This window comes from Ascaphus truei, chromosome 18, assembly GCF_040206685.1.
Source record: "Ascaphus truei isolate aAscTru1 chromosome 18, aAscTru1.hap1, whole genome shotgun sequence".
NCBI classification, from domain to species: Eukaryota; Metazoa; Chordata; class Amphibia; order Anura; family Ascaphidae; genus Ascaphus; species Ascaphus truei.
Window position 1 is genome coordinate 20,150,953 of NC_134500.1, and position 19,141 is coordinate 20,170,093.

Below are 19,141 nucleotides of genomic sequence, written 5' to 3' on the forward strand. Positions count from 1 at the left end.
ATTTCAAAACTGCCTGTCTCGGGGAAGTTTCTCAGCCTCCGCACGCATCAGCACGCATGCGGAGGGAGAAACTATAGCCGCGCTGATTACAGATGCAGGAGCTTTGTGCATCTGTTCAGCGCGGCTCAGCCCGCCTCAGTGACCCTGATTGCACTATATCCTAGGCCTAAGACCGTCTTTAGTGGCCTTGTTAAACCATCCCCTGGAAACCTATTTTTCAGGGCTCAGTAGATCAGAAATGAAGTTGGCAATAAGGTGCTTAGACCAGAATATACTCTTCAGGGTGCCCTAGTGTTGTTGTCCACTGGATGGTGGGATGGTGGCTCTTCTGACATTGGTGTACCTCATTCGAACTTCATCTACCCTAGAAATGAGAAATGAGAGGGGTAGCCAACTCCAGTCCTCAAGGGCCACCAACAGGTCAGGTTTTAAGGATATCACTGCTTCAGCACAGGTGGCTGTCATTGACTGAGCCACTGATCAAGCCACCTCTGCTGAAGCAGGGGACAGAGCAGGGAGGAAGGTGCCTATTGCTCATCTTTTCAACCTATTGCATGTATGTTTATATTTGTGCATGGACGCCGATATCCATTCCAGGGCCCAGGACTTGTCTTTACCTAGGCCTCGGTGTTTTGACGTCGCACCAATCATTGCACTTTTGCTTCAGCATTTACCCCGTAGTTTGGATTGAGACCCCAACAGAAGCAGCAGGTAGCTTAATTACCAACTTGCTTTTATATGGGTATGACCAAGTTTAAAATCTGCCCAGTTACACTGAGTGTAGAGATTATGTAGGACTGTATAATCTACATCTAGTATCAGGTTTCAGAGCCTAAATTCACAGGCCGTCTGGCGGCAAAAAGGTTAAACGCTTTCATTTACTTTGTGTGGGATAGAAACTGCACACTAAGCAAATTGCAGAAGCCAGTGGAAACACTCCAACAGCCTGTTTATATCATAGCAAGTCCCGAATCATCTGGGCCTGACCATGGCACGCCACAAACCGAAGCAGGAATTACTGTCGGGTCATATGCAGTACTGCTCCGTTGTGTGTGTGTGTGTGTGTGTGTGTGTATACAAGTGTTTATGATAGATAAGGTAACATGTGGCTGAATGCTGTAATATTATTGCAGGCTCACACCGTCTCTAAACGGGGTTGCACCTTAATAGTGTTTTCTAGCAAATCCTGTAGCCTTGCATAAAAAATAATTTGCCCACGTGATCTGTCCCTCTGTCCCTCTGTCCCTCTGTCCCTCTGTCCCTCTGTCCCTCTGTCCCTCTGTCCCTCTGTCCCTCTGTCCCTCTGTCCCTCTGTCCCTCTGTCCCTCTGTCCCTCTGTCCCTCTGCGGAGTCCTGCGATGCATTGCACTGTGAAGAGCAGCACATAGAACGGTGGGAGGATCTGTGCAGTACTGCATATGACCCGACAGTAATTCCTGCTTCCGTTCGTGGCGTGCCATGGTCAGGCCCAGATGATTCGGGACTTGCTATGATATAAACAGGCTGTTGGAGTGTTTCCACTGGCTTCTGCAATTTGCTTAGTGTGCAGTTTCTATCCCACACAAAGTAAATGAAAGCTTTTTACCGTTTTTGCTGCCAGACGGCCTGTGAATCTAGGCTCTGAAACCTGATGCCAGATGTAGATTATACAGACCTACATAATCTCTGCACTCAGTGGAACTGGGCAGATTTTAAACTTGGTCATACCCATATAAAAGCAAGTTGGTAATTAAGATGCATACTGCTTCTGTTAGGGTCTCAATCCAAACTACGGGGTAAATGCTGAAGCAAAAGTGCAGTAGTTGGTGTGACGTTTAAAACAGATTTGAGGAAAGGTCACCTGTGGTATTTTTAAAAGTCATCACGCAAAACAAATAATGATTTTGTTTTTCTTGGACTGCTGCGGGGATTTTCACAATGCAGTATGGGATAGATATGAAAGTGGAACTTGAAAATAAACTATCTTAAAATTAGCAAAATGGGAATGCACTTTGAAATCAAACACTCAGGAATGTTTCTGAGGAAATTAAATGGCAATTAAAAATCTAAATACCTAGCTGGTTATTGCCTTCAAATGGGCAAATATTTCAAGTGATTTACCCTCCTTAAAATATTAAGATACATTTCTCCCCCCCCCCCCCCCACTTAAAATCAAGAACAGCACCTTTTTTTAGAGTGATTTGTATTCTGTTGGTAATATTCAGAGTTTGCCAGTGTTAAAATGTTGCATAACAGCTGTTGGTCTGCTTTAATTACATATAGCAATTACATATAATCAGTAGCTACACCAGCATTGCATATTGCGTCATTCTTCTGCTGCAACACATGTATAATGTGTCCTCAGCCAACAACCCTACATTTATAGTACCTCCCAATGTGTAGGAGGTTAGTGGGGGGTTTTGTTGCCTTATATCACATCTTATGAAGAGGCCTTCAAGGACTTTTTTTTTATTTTATTTAAAAAAAATTTTTTTAAAGCTCGTGCTTGCAGCATTTACATCTTATGTTGGTCCTTGTCACGTACGGCACACCTGTGAGTACGTGACCTGCATATGGGACAAGGGTTATTACACAGTAATCTAGCTGACCCTCTCTTTTACCTTCCGTAAAGGTGCCTCAAATTAATATCTCCCCTCACTCCGTCCCAATATACCATCTGTCACGAACAGCACACTAGTGAGCATGTGACTTGGATATGCAACCAGGGTTAATGCACACGGCTGAACTAACCAACTCCCCTTTTTCCTGCCAAGATATGTCAAATTAGTTAATATTTACCCTTTACTCGGTTGCAATAATACCCGTTTCCACCACCAAGGAAATATGCAAATAGATGCATATTTTATCTGCAAGGGTCTAAGGTCCCTGTTTATTAAAGAAAAGCGGTCTTCAGGATCCACAGAATGAGATCGCGTTATAACGACGAGGGGGGGGGGAGATGACTCTGTGTGATCAGCAAGTGCTTGTATAACCAATCACATTGCACAAGAGGGAGCAGACAGAGGAATTCAAACCCCTCTAATACTTATAGGTGTCAGATTTGGGTATAAATTTTTTTTTTTTTTTTTTTTTTAAAGAGAGCCTCTTCAACAGGTCAGTGGAATTATTTTACTTTCCTCCTAGGAGGGATTGCTCCTTTAATAGACAATCTGCATTTCTCTGTCTGCTCCCTTTTGTGCGATGTGATTGTGTGATCAGCAAGTGCTTGTATAACCAGTTGTCACCCCCCCCCCATCCTCACCTCACCCCCCTTCCCCCCCATCCTCACCTCACCCCCCTTCCCCCCCATCCTCACCTCACCCCCCATCTTCACCTCACCCCCCATCTTCACCTCCCCTTAGCTTTATTGGTTGTCTGATAAGAACAGGGTGTGGGGTAAGGGTACAGAAAATACTTAATTGGCAAGCACTTCCCCATTCAGAGGCCCCTAAGAAATTCAACGGTCCGACTATGTGGGTCTGCACCCTTAATAGGAAAACAAACTCCTTTATTGCCCTTTTTAAAGTAATGGATCGTAAGGGTCCTTCAGACATGGGCAGCTTCACTTTGTATTTTCTTAGGGCAGCAGGTAATATCCAGTTAATAACTTTCCAGGTTCACTTTTCCCAATTCTGTCTCCTTACCAGTACCTCTCTATTTCAGATCTCGCTCCTCACTGGGACATTCTCGATCTCATTGGGGCCAAAGCTCAAACTCTCAGTCTGGAAGACCACAGGAGCCGAGAAGTCGCAGTAGGGTTTCCACCGTTATCCAACCTCTGAGACAAAGCGCCACTGAAGTTGTGGACCTGACTGTTGATGAAGATGGTACGTGATAATTATTCATCTATGCCAGGGGTGGCCACTAACGGGTGAGGTTTTATGGGCAGTGTTCGACAAACCTATACATTTGCTCGCCCCGGGCGAGTGGATTTAACCCCCGGGCGAGTAAATATTGGCCCAAGCAGCACACGTTTGGTACTAGGTGGCGAGTAGATTTTTTTGTGTGGCGAGTAGATTTTTTGGTGATTTGTCAACCACTGTTTATGGGTATATACCTGGTTCAGCACAGGTGGCCACTCATTGAGCCACCTGCGCTGAAGCAGGGATAGCCTTAAAACGTGACGTGTTGGTGGCTCTTACGGACTAGTGTTGACCACCTCTGATCTATGCAATGAACGGTTTGAAGGTTGGCAATCATAGCTCCGTCCCTCAAGTTACATCCAAGCCCTCTTCTTCCAGTAAAAATAAATAAATGTTTCACTATGGGAGGTGACCGATAACACGGAGGAAGGAATTGGTAGTACATCATAAATACCCCATGGTTTGCAACATATGCCAGGATTCATAAATGTGTTGTGATTCACCATTCTCTGAGGGTCCAGCATTATCTGCCAAGTTATAATTAACCTAAAATGGCTTTCATAACATAATTGATCTTGCTTTTTTTTTTTTTGTCTGAAATTTCAGAAACAAGTTGTTTTGGTGTAAATTAGATGCTAAAGCAGCAATCAAACATGTGTGGGTCCCCCAGTTCTGAAGGGTATACAGGGATATACCAAATAAGTAAACATGGGAAGGATGTTGACCCAACGAGTAATCCGATTGCCAATATTTGGAGTCAGGAAGGAATATAGGATAAAAGTATCTGTCTATATCTAGCACAGGTTGAACTTGATGGACGTATGTCTTTTTTCAATCTCATCTACTATGTAGCCTCTATATCCTTGGCTCAGCAGACACCGAGATAATCACCGTTTTAGTTGCCACTAAAATGAAAGATGGCTGCCATGGTCATCCAATTGGCTGGCCGCAATGCCTGACATTGTGGCTATGCATTGGGCCGTTGGAGTGAGACTTGGATGGCGGCCATATTGACTTCACAAATGGGACCAGAAACACTGGCACATAAAGTAGATATCTCAGGAACCCAGAAGTGAAGGAAAAGGGGGTTCATAAAGGTTTTGAAAGCTTGTTTCAGCTCCTAGGATCCCACCAGTTCTAATCATGGAAAATAAATAATAATGAATAGTAGGGGGGTAGCTGCTTTAAACTTTCCACCCTTGATTTTCAGTGTATTACATTCCCAGCGGGCAGGGAAGAGGTCTAATCACCAAACAGATTAGAGCAAAACACAGAGGAAATAAGCTGGCAACGTGTTCTCTACTTGGAATTCAATGACTAAATGCGACCGAGTATCCCTATTCCAACCTCCCTGCTGTATAGGGAAGTAGGTAATAGGGCCGTGAGTAAGCTCTAGGCGCGAGTCAGTGTATTAAACATGAGTCATTTCCTTTAGGTTCAAAATAATAGGATGGATTAATCTCTCCTCTCTCCTCTCTTCGCGCCCTCTCTCTCTCCCCCTTCTCTCTTTCTCTTCTACCGTCTGTCTTTCTCCCCTCCCTGCTCTTTCTCCCCTCCCTGCTCTTTCTCCCCTCCCTCCTCTTTCTCCCCTCCCTCCTCTCCCTCCTCTTTCTCCTCTCCTTTCTCTTCTCCCTCCTCCTTTCTCCTCTCCCTCCTCCTTTCTCCTCTCCCTCCTCCTTTCTCCTCTCCCTCCTCCTCTTTCTCCTCTTTCTCCTCTCTTCTTCTCCCTCTCTCTCTCCTCTCTTCCGCCCCCCCTCTCTCTCTCCTCTCTTCCGCCCCCTCTCTCTCCTCTCTTCCGCCCCCTCTCTCTCTCTCCTCTCATCCGCCCCCTCTCTCTCTCTCCTCTCTTCCACCCCCTCTCTCTCTCTCCTCTCTTCCGCCCCCTCTCTCTCTCTCCTCTCTTCCGCCCCCTCTCTCTCTCTCTCCTCTCTGCCCCCCATCCTTTGCAAAGTATTTGCAGAGCTAATTAAAAACTACTTATGTACCTCTGCATTATTCATTATGATTAATATGAATTACAGGTTGCATACATAATAATGCACTATATAGTGGGATGTTTTTTCATCCAACATGGGCATTCGTCTGCCACAGGCAAATGCATCTTAAATGTACAGGTTTTTTTACTATAGATTTAGTAATTGTCTAACATGTACATCCCAGTCTATTACCCGCCAGTACATTTCATGTTCATGTGCTCCAACATTTCAGACTGTCTTTGTACTGTTGGATAACCTGGAATAAGATTTTGAGTTTTAAATACAATAGTCCTTCCTACCACATTCTTAAACGTAGACTCGAGCCAGAAACTCAGTGACAATTGTATTACAGATACAGGCTCTAGTGCCTAGCAACGGGGTATATACATTTAGAAAGACGGGAGAAATCCAGTTATTTTATAATGAATAAGTCCATTTCACATGGACATGTTCAAAATCAGCCACTTGCGTATTTCTGTGGCCGTCAGTAGCAGCATCTTACGGCAGCACTGGAAGGTTTATATAGTTCCCTGTGGGGCCGTACACTGTTATAGTTGTACATGTATATTTTATGATGTTCATGCGCTTGGTTCTAAAGGAAATAAGCCTTTTGTATTTCACTTAAGTTGTCTGCTGTAGAAACAGCAGATATGCGGTTACAATATTCTGTCCCTAGGGACATCCCAGCTCCTGTTTATATAGATGTTTCCAAATCCCTGTGATATTTCCATATTGAGATATATGTACTGCAATCTAATCCAACATAGCAAGGAACACACGTTATTGACTTTTAACACGCTACATACTGGAAAGGCCCAAATTGAAATGCTTCTGCTTTTGTACTTGCTCATGACCGATAGATGACTATCTAACATGGCTTTTTATTATGCAATATAGCTATGTTCTCACACAGTTTTTGTTATTGGGTATTTAAAGTTCCTGATATAAAGTACCCTTAAAAGATGCCATCTGTTGCTGTCCCTTCTTATTAGGATTGATGTGATTAATTTACAAATCAGCTTTCCATAATATAATCTAGCATGTGGAAGCTATATGTGGCGGCACAACTCCTAAAGCAGTGATTTCCAACATGGCAACATTTTCTATGGCAGCAACGCTGACAACAGTGGCCTCCCAGATTTTTTTTGCTCGTTTATTAGCCAGAGAAAAAGGTTGGCCACTCGTGCCCTACGGGTTCATGAGGTGTCTCGGAGGGGTTTGCCCCCAAAAATGTATTGGTGTATCGCAGTCAGTATAGGGACTTCCTGGCCTGTGTTGGGACTGTGCACTTAGTAACTTGCTGTGCACAGCACGAGTTTCAAAAGTTGCTCCTCACAATGAATTGCACCCACAGCGGCCTGGCATTGTGGGGCGCGACTTTGGAAGCCCCTGCAGTAATTGGCAGCAATAACTACCCATACTGTCTCCACACACTGAGGTGTACTGTTTAGGGCCTTATTCAGCATGTGTTCCTATCTCTCGCCCCCCTCCTCTATCCCCCCACAAGCTCAGGACACTGCCTGGGTAGGTCACAGTTTGTTAGCAATAGTCTGATAAGTAAGCATAATATTTATTAAATATGGGTTCTGTGGCCGGGAAAGGTTTCCCAGTCCAGGCACAGAAGGGCGCATTATGCACTGAACATCTTACCTTATGTGCACTCTGATTTTATGTGATTAATGGTCAATACAGAGGGGGAACTTTGTAGAATTTCCAATTCCTCACACACAATACATGTGCATCCTTCATTGATGGAGGAGCCAAAGACCTTCATTAAGGTGCTAAAGTAATTGAAAATGCTTAACTTTCTGATGTTCCAACAAAGTAAAGTTTGATGGCCATAAATGTAAAGTTCTGTTCAATGTACTTAAAGAACATTGCTCTGCAAGGCCCACCTTTTTTAATCATATATATGATCTATTTAATTTGACACTACTTTATAAGTGATATTTGCACTTGATTTTCTTTGGTTGTATCCAGATGCAAAGAGCCATTTAATTTCTGCAGACCGTTTTATCGCGCTTCGGGTCAGATGGACTTTATTTTCTGTGTATAGTAAGACTAGTTTCTGTAATGCAGATCCCACGGCCGTGCCATCTACCTCCGGCGGAGTGGAGTTCCAGCCCATCAGCTCTGCTTCCAGCAATACGTCTACCTCAGAGCCGGCCTCTGATGTTGTTTCGGGCTCGTCGGGGGGTCAGCCTTCCACGTTGCCGGAAACATCCACAGTTCCTCCTAGTTGCAGCACTAGTACCACAGCAGGTGAGTCCTTCCAGCTTAAATGTGTAGTACAAAGTGTTAGTAGCCGTGGGCATGGAGAAGTGTGTATCCTGTCGTAATACCATTGTAAAGCAGCAGTCCAAGCTGCCGGTTTTTATTTGTTTTTAATTATTATCTCTTTTAATATGTGCATCAATACAATCCACACAATGATTAGTAAATATGCTAAGTTGCTGTTTGGTCCGTTCTCCTGTGATTGATCGTCGAAGATTTGGCTCGGGGGTTCACTAAATGGCTGTCAGTGCAGCAGAAGAGGTCCAAAGATGCAAAGTTCTGTGGGGAAGATCAGATGATGAGGCAGTCGCAAGACACAATTGGTGCACTGCTAGAGAGAGGGCAGGGCTCAAAAAGGCCTGTTTCAGAAGAGGAAGGGATGTGACTCTGTAAATGGTTGCTATAGAAAAAAAAATGCTTGTTCTATTAGAATACATAATACATTGAAAATGTAATTCAGAATTGTTTAAAAATAAAAAAAAAGCTGCACATATTTTTTCATAGTACAGAACTGATTTTTTATTTTAATTTTTTTTAAACGTATGTAGAATATGGCTTGGTCTGCTGCTTTAATGGACCATAGTGAGAACTCTTCATAGATGTATTCGTGTGTACAGAGTTCTTGAAACCTCACTGGTCTCCTCTTTATGTACACTGAGATTTTGAAAAGCATAGCACATTTCTGGGTTCTTCAGCTAGTTTTCCAAAGGGGACAGATCTGAGAGAAAAAAAAAAAATGAGGAGCACGAATATTGTAATGTTATTTTGGATCTATTTAAAAACTGTAAATTATTATACTTGAAAATGTTACAACCATTTAAAACCTGTACCATGTATGGAAGACAAAGTGCACCAGGGATATGTAAAAATGAAATTGTATTGAAAAATTACAGCTAGTTTCTAAAACGTACAATGGAGCTTCAACAGGTATGTCCCGTGGTTCATAGATGTGTTTCTGCAGAGTCCTGTTGCCACAGGTCCCTGTACCAGCCAAAGAGCCCTCAACTCCAGAAGCTTCTGTACGTAAAAGCATAATGTCACACTCATGTAAACCTGAACACGTTTTGCACGCAGCCGTGCTCCATGCGGAACGCGTTGAGATGTGTCAATATGTCATTTCGCTTTTAGATGCGGACCCTTCTGGAGTTTAGGGCTCCTTGGCTGCTTCGGGGACCTGGTGCGATCGTAGTCTGTAGAACAGCTTCTATGAAGAGTCTAGCACATGTGGAACTTTTCTGTCTGTATTCCCGCTACCATGTACATTAACATTTACCTTAGCTTTTCAAATGGGTTCCAGTGCAAAAATAAATAAATATATCGCATTTAACTTCTTGGTTGTAGCAGGAGCAACAAAAGACAGTGGAGTCCAATGCTACATCCAATTGACAAAACATATATGGTAATAAGTGTAAAGTTTAAATACTTTAAATAGTTAATAATATTTTCTTGGTTTATTTATTTAAACCCTTTGGTGAAAGCATCATAAGCCTGCATGCCAACGCCAAGGTATAACCAAATATGCAGGTCCTAACACTACACTGCAAACCTTTCCTTTTACCTCTGTATGAGGGGAAACAACCACACTGAGTCCTGTCCATACAGCAAAATGTATCTCTCTCTCTCTCTCTCTCTCTCTCTCTCTCTCTCTCTCTCTCCACTCTCTCTCTCTCCACTCTCTCCACTCTCTCCACTCTCTCCACTCTCTCCACTCTCTCCACTCTCTCCACTCTCTCCACTCTCTCCACTCTCTCCACTCTCTCCACTCTCTTCACTCTCTTCACTCTCTCTACTCTCTTCACTCTCTCTACTCTCTTCACTCTCTTCACTCTCTCACTCCAAGGCCCTTTCCAGGCTGTATTTGGTGGGCTGAGTTTGAACAGCCCTGGTACATGTGAAGAAGAAACCTCTGTGACGAACTCTTTGACTTAAATTTGAAAGAAAACTAGAATGTGAAGTGTTTTGACTTCATTGCAGCAGATCTGAGCAGATTATTTAGCCGGTCTTGAGAAAATAACACAAGGATTTCCAAAATGTGCTATGTCTATGTATCTGTGTACCTATGAATACACGCATTTATTCATACACTTGATATACTATAGCTCTACTATTATAATGTATATTTAATAGTCATATGGGGGGGGGGGGAACGGTAGGGTGCTGGAGTCATGAGCGTATCGCCCTAAAATAAATCTTAAAGCTGCTGCAATGTAACAAGATGAATCAATATAATAGCAGGAACTTCTATTCATACCTTTCAATTGCCAGCTGTTACTGTAACAAAAGGAGTGAACAGATCACTGGCAGACAATGAATCCTAACTGACCATGAGTTTTCTTTGGGATGATTTTGTACGAGCCACTCATTCCAATTGCCCAATTATTTGCCTTTTAAATGAATGGCTTGAGATGTTGGAGACGATAGGAGAATGGGGACTTTTGTTGAATAATGATTTTATAGATGTTTTTTATGGAAGTTTCATGCTGGACTTCACAGCTTTTTTTTTCAGACTGAGTTTAACTACATACTGGACACCTAACAAGCTCCTATTAAACCCCCAAAATACCCACAACATATATATAAGCATATGAGTATCAGAGGAGTGCTACTGAGCATGGCAATATGCATTAAAACCAGAGACATAACATAAAACACAGACAAAGCTCAGTTTTTAGCACATCTAGTGAGACTCATACACGGTACAGTGCCTGAATATATATTTACTTATTAGATATTTATCCATATATATTCAGGCACTGTACCGTGTATGAGTCTCACTAGATGTGCTAAAAACTGAGCTTTGTCTGTGTTTTATGTTATGTCTCTGGTTTTAATGAGTTTAACTACAGGAAGAGGAAACGGCCGTAACCACTTCTTTGTTAGAGATACTGGGTTAAGTTAATGGTAGAACCAAGTTGGATATTCGCCCATTTTTATAAACTCCTCGTATGTGCTAAGAGAACAGGTTTAAGATTTTGACAGTTGTGTAATGTAAATCATGGTGTTAAAGGATTACATGACTGCTTAACATTTATGGAATATTTCTGCAAATAGTGCAAAATAAACACTTCTCGCATCTTCATGTCAAACACTTGAGCCTTGTATCTACAGTTTAACACTGAACAATGTTTCAGATCATTGAATCCTGTATGGAAATTCACCATTGAGTGCTTTTTACCTTTATTCCACTATGCAAAAAGCTTGGCAAATATTTCCTTTCCCCTTTCTTTCACCCTGCCCTTCTAACATCCTGAAGGGGAAATGACACTCGATACCATCTTAGCTAAAGACGCAAACAAAACAAAATCTCGCTCTTCTGAGACCATATACTGCTGGTGCAGGAGTGGCCAACTTCAGTTCTCAAGGTCAAAGTTGGTATAATCTGAAGAAATTCCCCATGTTCTCTTTACAAACACAACCTACTGTCACGTGAACACTATACACTAGGCCAACTCCAGTCCTTAAGGGCCTGCTTCAGCACAGATGGCTAATTCTTTGAGCCACCTGTGCTGAAGCAGGGATATCCTGAAAACCTGACCTCTTGGTTGCCATTGAGGGCTGGAGTTGGCCACCCTGTGCTAGTGCCTAGCGCTCACGTTACAGTAGGTTGTGTTTGTAAAGAGTACCTGGGAATTGCGTTAGAAGATAATACCAACTTTGAATGGATTATCTTATTACCTTTAAGGATAGTCAGAATTTATTGCTGCATCTACTATATATTTTGGAAAGTCGTTTGTTCGCTAGGCATTTGGACACTTCTTAAGGCCTCTGGCATGATGCCTCGGGCCGCGCTGAGCAGTGCTCCTGCTCTGCCTCACCTGCTCAATTTGGTGCCTTTTTGTGTCCTGGCAGGCGAGGCAGTGAGCGCGCTTTGGGGGCGGGGTGAAGGCGGAGCGGTGGCGGGAGGCGGGGTTAGTCCCTCGCTCCCATTGGATGTTTGCGGTCACGTGACCGCTCCTCCGCTCCCCTCAGCACCGAAATTCAAACCTTCCTATCTCCTGAAAAATTCTGAGCCGCCGCACGCATGCGGAAGCGGCTGCTAAAGCCGCGCTGATCACAGATGAAGGGGTAAGTTCATCTGCTCAGCAGGGTCTGTTGGACTATGTCACAGGCCTAAGATCTCGAAACCAAATTTTGCATGATGGTTCCTGAGATCAAGGAGCAGGTGTTTGTCTGTTTGGATACAATTGGATACATTCTACTTTTTTTGTTTCAATCTTTTTTATTGTTTTCACAATACAGTAACATCTCTTTAAACATTGAAATTCGCATCTCAAGGTTGAGGTTCAACGTAACATTTGTGGATTTTTAACATGGTATTAGCTATATCATTTCTAGTACAGAGCGATAACTATAGCACTTTTGTGAACCAATCTTGTGAGCCGTGCTTATGTACCTATGAGATAGGTAGGGCAAGAGAAAAGGTAAAGAGAGAAGAGGGAGGGGAGGGGAGGGGGGGGGTAGGGTCAGGGTCTGTCTACTTGGCATTTATAAGTTTTTGGAAGGACTTTTTCCTTCCGGTTTTATAAGTATTTTAGTCTAGGGACCAGGGTTCCCATATCTTATCAAATTTGTCAAGGGAGTGGTTTAATTGGGCTGATAACTTTTCCAATAGTTTAACATTGTTAACTCTTAATATGACTGTACGTCTAGATGGGGGGTGTATGTCTTTCCAAGCGGCTGCTATAGAGCAGCGAGCCCCTGTAAGTATAAATGATATGAGTTTGCTTACTGGAGTTTGAAGTTACTCTATTGGTTTTGCTAATAGGAATGTTAGCAGGTCTATAGGCACTCTCAGATCTGTGCTCTCGAATATCAAGCCTTGAACCATGGTCCAGAATGTCTGTATTCGTGGGCAGTTCCACCAGATATGGACCATGTCCCCTCATACCACACCCTGTCCAGCAGAGATCTGGAGTTCCTGGGAAGATCTGGCTCAGTCTACTCGGGGTTAGGTACCATTTGAAATAAGATTTTGTATATGTTTTCTTTCGTAACTGTACAGATTGATATTTTTTTTTTTTAGCAGCAGCCGATTCCCAGATATCCCTCCAGTTGTCATTATCTATTTCTATGTTTAGGTCTTCAGCCCATTTCCGCATATAATTGTGAGGTTGGGAAGTTGCATGAGATGTTATCCCCGTGTATATCTCCGATATCAAACCACCTCTATAAAGGCCTTCCATACATAATTTCTCAAAGTTCGTGGGGAGGTGAATTTGGTTTTCTGAGAGATCGTTTGGAGAAAATGTTGGATCTGTAGGTAGCTAAAAATTGGGAGGATCTGTTTGTGGGGCTTTTGCTTTAACTCCTGGTATGAGAGGATCTCTCCTTCTTTAATAAGGTATTTTGCTGCCAGAATGTCCATACTTCTGAGCTGCTCCACATATTTGGGAGAACACCCCAGTGGGAACCCAGGATTATGGAATATCGGGATCAGACTTGAGGGGTGGATGGAGAGGTCGTATCTTTTTTTTGCTTTTGGACCAAATGTCCCATGTGCACCTCATCGCCCCGAGTTTAAATCTTCCCGCGGGGGCCTCCCCCTCCCCGGAGCTCCAAAGTTCCACCGCTCTATTTTTAATTCTATGAGCTATTACAGTTTCTCAAAGCAGGTCAGCCACTGGGTGTTGTACCTGGTATGCTATGCAACTGGCAAGTGACATCATACTGGTGACATCATAATGCACATAGATTTGTGGCTAAGGAGAATCGGATAGCTATAAAGTTTACACAGAAAGCAGATCGGTGAAGAAAGAAAGAGGAAGTCAGTTGGCACGTGAGAAAATAAAATTGCTGGAGGAGCGAGACAGGAAAAATTGGGGCACATCATAAGCAATTAAAGGAAAGTGATGGCAGAGATGAGGGAGGGAAGGGAAGAGATTGGCTTCTTAGAATTACGAATTAACATTAGAGACAAGCTCTGTATCCGTGCTCAGAAAAATGCATACTCCATAATGTACTACCATGTAATATATCCGGATATAACATCAAATCCACATGAATAACAGGTAGTTTATCCAATAAAGGCTTGCTTGTGTAGCTAGTCAAATAATGCTCTGATTTAGGGGGAGAAATGAGTTAGAACCACACACCTGGGCTGGGCTAACCTGACCGTTCAAAGTGAATGAACAGTGGGACCCCAGCTTGCAACTTCATACAGGCATACCCCGGTTTAAGGACACTCACTTTAAGTACACTCGCGATTAAGGACATATCGCCCAATAGGCAAACGGCAGCTCGCACATGCGCCTGTCAGCACGTCCTGAACAGCAATACCACCTCCCTACCTGTACTGAAGCTGTGCGTAAGCGGGGACATTATGGAGCCTGTTACAAATGCATTATTTACATCACTTATGCACGTATGAGACGATTGCAGTACAGTACATGCATCGACAAGTGGAAAAAGGTAGTGCTTCACTTTAAGTACATTTTCGCTTTACATATATGCTCTGGTCCCATTGCGTACATTAATGCGGGGTATACCTGTATACAGCAAACACTCCCCTGGGGCTAGACTAGAAGGCTGTAGAGTACGGAGATAATATTCAAGTAGAAAGAATGAAAGTACTCACGTGGCAATTGGTCCTGTAGTCCTGTATTTGGCGTGCAATTGCAGCATGGATACTAGAAAGCTGTGTCCATCTTACAAAACAGAGTTCACATGGCGCTGTGAGGTACCCTGATGTGTTTCGGGCTCCCTGCTCTGTTTTGTAAGATCTTGAATAAAGAAGTAATTTTTTTTTTAACTACAATTGATCCAGCCACCGTCACATCTTTTTGCTTTACACTCCACAAGCAGTGCACTGCCTGCACGTCCCTCATATGGACACAGCTTCTTAGACTTACCGAGCGATGCAGGGTACTTTCAGCATGTTTGTTATAGGTTGAGATACTTTTTTAGTGGACCAATGTTGGGTTGTCATAAAAGAAATTCTAATGTACAGTTTAAAAATGTCATAGGCTTCCTCCTTGTTGCATTTACACAGAATGAGACTCAACTACAGGCATACCCCGGTTTAAGGACACTCACTTTAAATACACTCGCGAGTAAGGGCATATCGCCCAATAGGCAAACGGCAGCTCACGCATGCGCCTGTCAGCACGTCCTGATCAGCAATACCGGCTCCCTACCTGTACCAAAGGTGTGCGCAAGCGGGGAGACTATAGAGCCTGTTACACATGCGTTATTTACATCAGTTATGCACGTATATGACGATTGCCGTACAGTACATGCATCGATAAGTGGGAAAAAGGTAGTGCTTCACTTTAAGTACATTTTTGCTTTACATACATGCTCCGGTCCCATTGCGTACGTTAATGCGGGGTATGCCTGTAGTAGGTTGAATTTGAACTTGAATTTCAGCTAATGTACCATTTATAGCCCGACATCAACCACACATTTTCTTTAGTGATTACTAGGAATATGCATCATACGTTAATTGTTCTTCTAGATGATACTAGGAGGACTAATTCTGGCACTGCAGTGGAAAGTGGCCCCCCAGCGATGCCGAGGTTACCATCTTGCTGTCCCCAACACTCGCCTTGCGGAGGATCCTCACAGAATCACCATATCCTGGGACATCCCCACTCGAGCTGTTTCCCACCACATGGTCACCACTTCCAACACCACCATCATCACCACCACCACTCCTCCCATCCAGCTGTCCCACTGTCTCCTTCTTTCACCGACTCACACTGTCCCGTGGAAAGGAACCCAACTGTGCCCGCACCTTGTGTGGTAACTAGCAGCGCTGGCACCACATATCATGACCAGGTAAGACCCATTTCACAACAGTGTGAATGCAAAGCAGGAATTTAACAGTGTACAAGGGAATGAAGACGTAGACATAGTGGATTCAGTTTTTGTCTAAAGCAAGGGTGCGCAAAGTTTTTGCCCTGCGCCCCCCTTGCCTGCTCTCCCCACTTCTCGGGCTCCCCTCCCCCTTAACTTGTCAAGTGTCAAATGACGATGCAGGTCATGTGCTGTCACGTCACGTCAAAATGGCGACGCATTGTCCATAGCCGTCTGAATTAAGGTAAGCGAGATACATAGACCTTGCATTTAATTTAATTAAAATGCCTTGGGAAGAGCGTGTGTCTTCTGTAACCACCGCGCCCCCACCCCAACCCCCAAGTTTGTGAACCCCTGGTCTAAAGCATAACCAAGTTTAATGGCCAACTAACTCATCCTTATTTGCTGCCAACCTTGATGTATCTATGAAACGGTTAGGGGGGTACTTAAAATCCAATTGCTTGGATGAAACAAGTTGGCTTCTTGAATTATGGCATTTAAAAAGGACTAAGAAAGGTTTGATGCTAAAGTAATACAACAGTGGTTCATGCTGCATGATTTGCCTAGGCAGACTCTTTATAGCTTATACAAAGGATCTTCATGTGCCTGTTACCGAAATGAAAACAAAAGCAAAACAAACCTCAGGCGCTAACTATGAATGGGATTGGTGGGTAATCTTCTTTTCTCCTTAGTGAATCCGCAGTGGTAAACGTTGTTAGGACCACCTTCTCAGACCCCCTATGGGATCTTTCCTAGATCCCTCAAAAGAAAGCGAAAACAGGGAAGAAGGGGGGAGCAGGGGTCAGCAGTAAAACTTCATAAGACTCCTTAAGGGAACCTACAAATGAAGTTTTACTGCTGACCCCTGCTCCCCCCTTCTTCGCTGTTTTCTCTGTTACCGAAATGAGACTTAACCACTGGGCATTGAGGAAACATGTAGAACTTAAAATATGTGTGTATAAGTGCGTATAAATGTTTGTATACAGTATGTATATCCAGTGGTCGACAAACCACACAAAAAATCTACTCGCCGAACAAAAAAATCTACTCGTCACCTAGTACCACACGTGTGCTGCTTGGGCCAATAGGAGCTCGCCACTTTGTTAAATCCACTCGCTTGGGGCGAGCAAATGTATAGGTTTGTCGAACACTGTTATCCATCTCTTCTCTCTAGCATGGTTTCTTGGGGATGCATCCCCAAAAAAGTATACCACCCACACACCATGTTTGGGGATGCATCACCGGGATATCGAGAGAGACAGATATTGAAGAAATGGTCAACACTCGTGTATCTTCTGCAACATTGAACCAATTTTATTCTAACTGGATGGATGTTTCAGTCCTCCACGATAAATATCTTTTTATTTATTTTTACCATCTTTCTAGTAGATAAAGTGTCTTCTCCCTCCCCTCTGTTTTGCAGCAAGCCTTGCCAGTAGATTTGAGCAACAATGGTATTAGAAGCCACGGAGGTGTTAGTTTTCACAGCACCTCGGCTTTCGATCCCTGCTGTCCTGGCTCTTCATCTCGATCCACAGTGTATGGGCATCAATCTGCTGCTGGCACTGCCCAAACTATAGCAATCGATAGCTATGGATCCAGCATTGTGGCCCAGCCTCAGCCACCTCCTCAGACTTCCCTCTCATCATGTCGGCATTACATGCATGCTCCTTGTAAGTATGTTTATAAATACGTTTGTGTGTGTTTGTGTGTTTGTTTGTGTGTGTGTTTGTTTGTGTGTTTGTTTGTGTGTTTGTTTGTGTGTGTGTGTGTGTGTGTGTGTGTGTGTACACGTGCATTAAATGAGGTGCCATTCAGCCTGCAACAGAAAATAAAGGAGTACCAGCTCTTATATCACTGTGGAAGCCAAAGGTTTAATACTTGACCACTGTTAAAGACTTGATGCAACATTTTAGTGTGTGTGTGTGTGTGTCCTTTTTCTCAATCTATTTAGTGTTAATAGCACCTGGAAAGTATTATTTTGCCATAGTGTCTGCTTGTAGATCGCATTGTGTTTTTGTGTCTCCTTTGTCTCTGAGCACCATTTATTAGTTGTGGCTGATTTTACTGCACAGTACGTCACCTTGTTCCTTTTGAAAGCCGCACACTCCTGTGCAGAAAGTGACCAGGCCATTGCTAACTCAGCAGGTGTTCATTTAATGGCTGTAACATTATCACTAACTGTAGGCAAAGGCTCATTTGAAATGCTAACAAATAATTTAGAGGTATTTTTAGAACCAAGTTTTCAAATATATTTTTTTTAAACCCATTTGGTAAATGGTTCTTCTCACAGAAAATGCTACCAGTTTCATTTAGGATGTACTTGCATTCCAGCGCCCAAAATAGCATTTTAGCTATAATCAATTCTGAGCCTGTCTCATGAAGCCATTCTAGCATACGGATGCATTTTCTAGAATCATTAAAGCGGTCCATTATACAATATACTTTACATCTTGTATATATTTATATTTATATATATATATATATATATATATATTATATATATATATATATATATATATATATATATATATATATTTATATTTTGTGGGTTCATAATTTCATAGTGCTATTGCTCCTCAGATACCATAAGGAAAAGTAGTGTTAAACAATGGTCTCTCCTTAAAGATAACGGGAATTGTCGTGGAACAATTCATTATTCCTTGTATCCCTGTACCAGCCTTTCCTTGGATAAACACGTCTGATTTAACCTGTTTAACTGCAACACAGGAGTGTTTTGTTAACCCCTTTGGCAGTATAGGAGTTAACAAATTGCCCATTCCATGATATTTACTTGTACCCTTTAAGATAACCATTCGATTCTGAAGGAAACCTCTTTGAATGAAACCGAAGATGAAAATGGTACAAAAGGTTTTTTTATTTTTTTTTATTCCCGGTTCTCTTAAAGCTGCAATTCAAGCTGCCGTTTAAAAAAATATATATATTGTTTCCCCGTTCAATATGTGCATCAATACAATCTGCACACTGACAAGTGATTAGCTAAGCTGCAGATCGATCCGTTCTCCTGTAATCTATCGCTTGCTCAGGGTTATTTAATTCAGTTCTTGCACAGCATTTTGGGCAATGTAGTTCCTGGAATATGATTGACCGTGGCAGTTACTAGATACAATTGGTGCACTGCTAGAGAGAGGGTGGGGCTCAAGAGAGAGGGCGGGGCTCAAGAGCCAGAGCCTATCAGAAGGGGAAGGGGCTGTCACTTTGGAAATGCTTCCTACATTAGAAACATTAAAAATG

General features: G+C 42.9%; 1 protein-coding gene across 6 annotated transcripts in view; it reads left to right on the forward strand.

Annotated features, from left to right (window-relative positions):
- RNF111 (ring finger protein 111) overlaps positions 1 to 19,141 on the forward strand; it is a 67,338-nt gene that overhangs the window by 29,995 nt on the left and 18,202 nt on the right. For all 6 annotated transcript variants that reach the window (XM_075575807.1, XM_075575806.1, XM_075575809.1 and 3 more), the window contains 4 exons: positions 3,643 to 3,806; positions 7,898 to 8,080; positions 15,546 to 15,868; positions 17,310 to 17,559. In XM_075575807.1, coding sequence (XP_075431922.1) covers positions 3,643 to 3,806; positions 7,898 to 8,080; positions 15,546 to 15,868; positions 17,310 to 17,559 — 920 coding nt within the window. The remainder of the gene's footprint in view (positions 1 to 3,642; positions 3,807 to 7,897; positions 8,081 to 15,545; positions 15,869 to 17,309; positions 17,560 to 19,141) is intronic.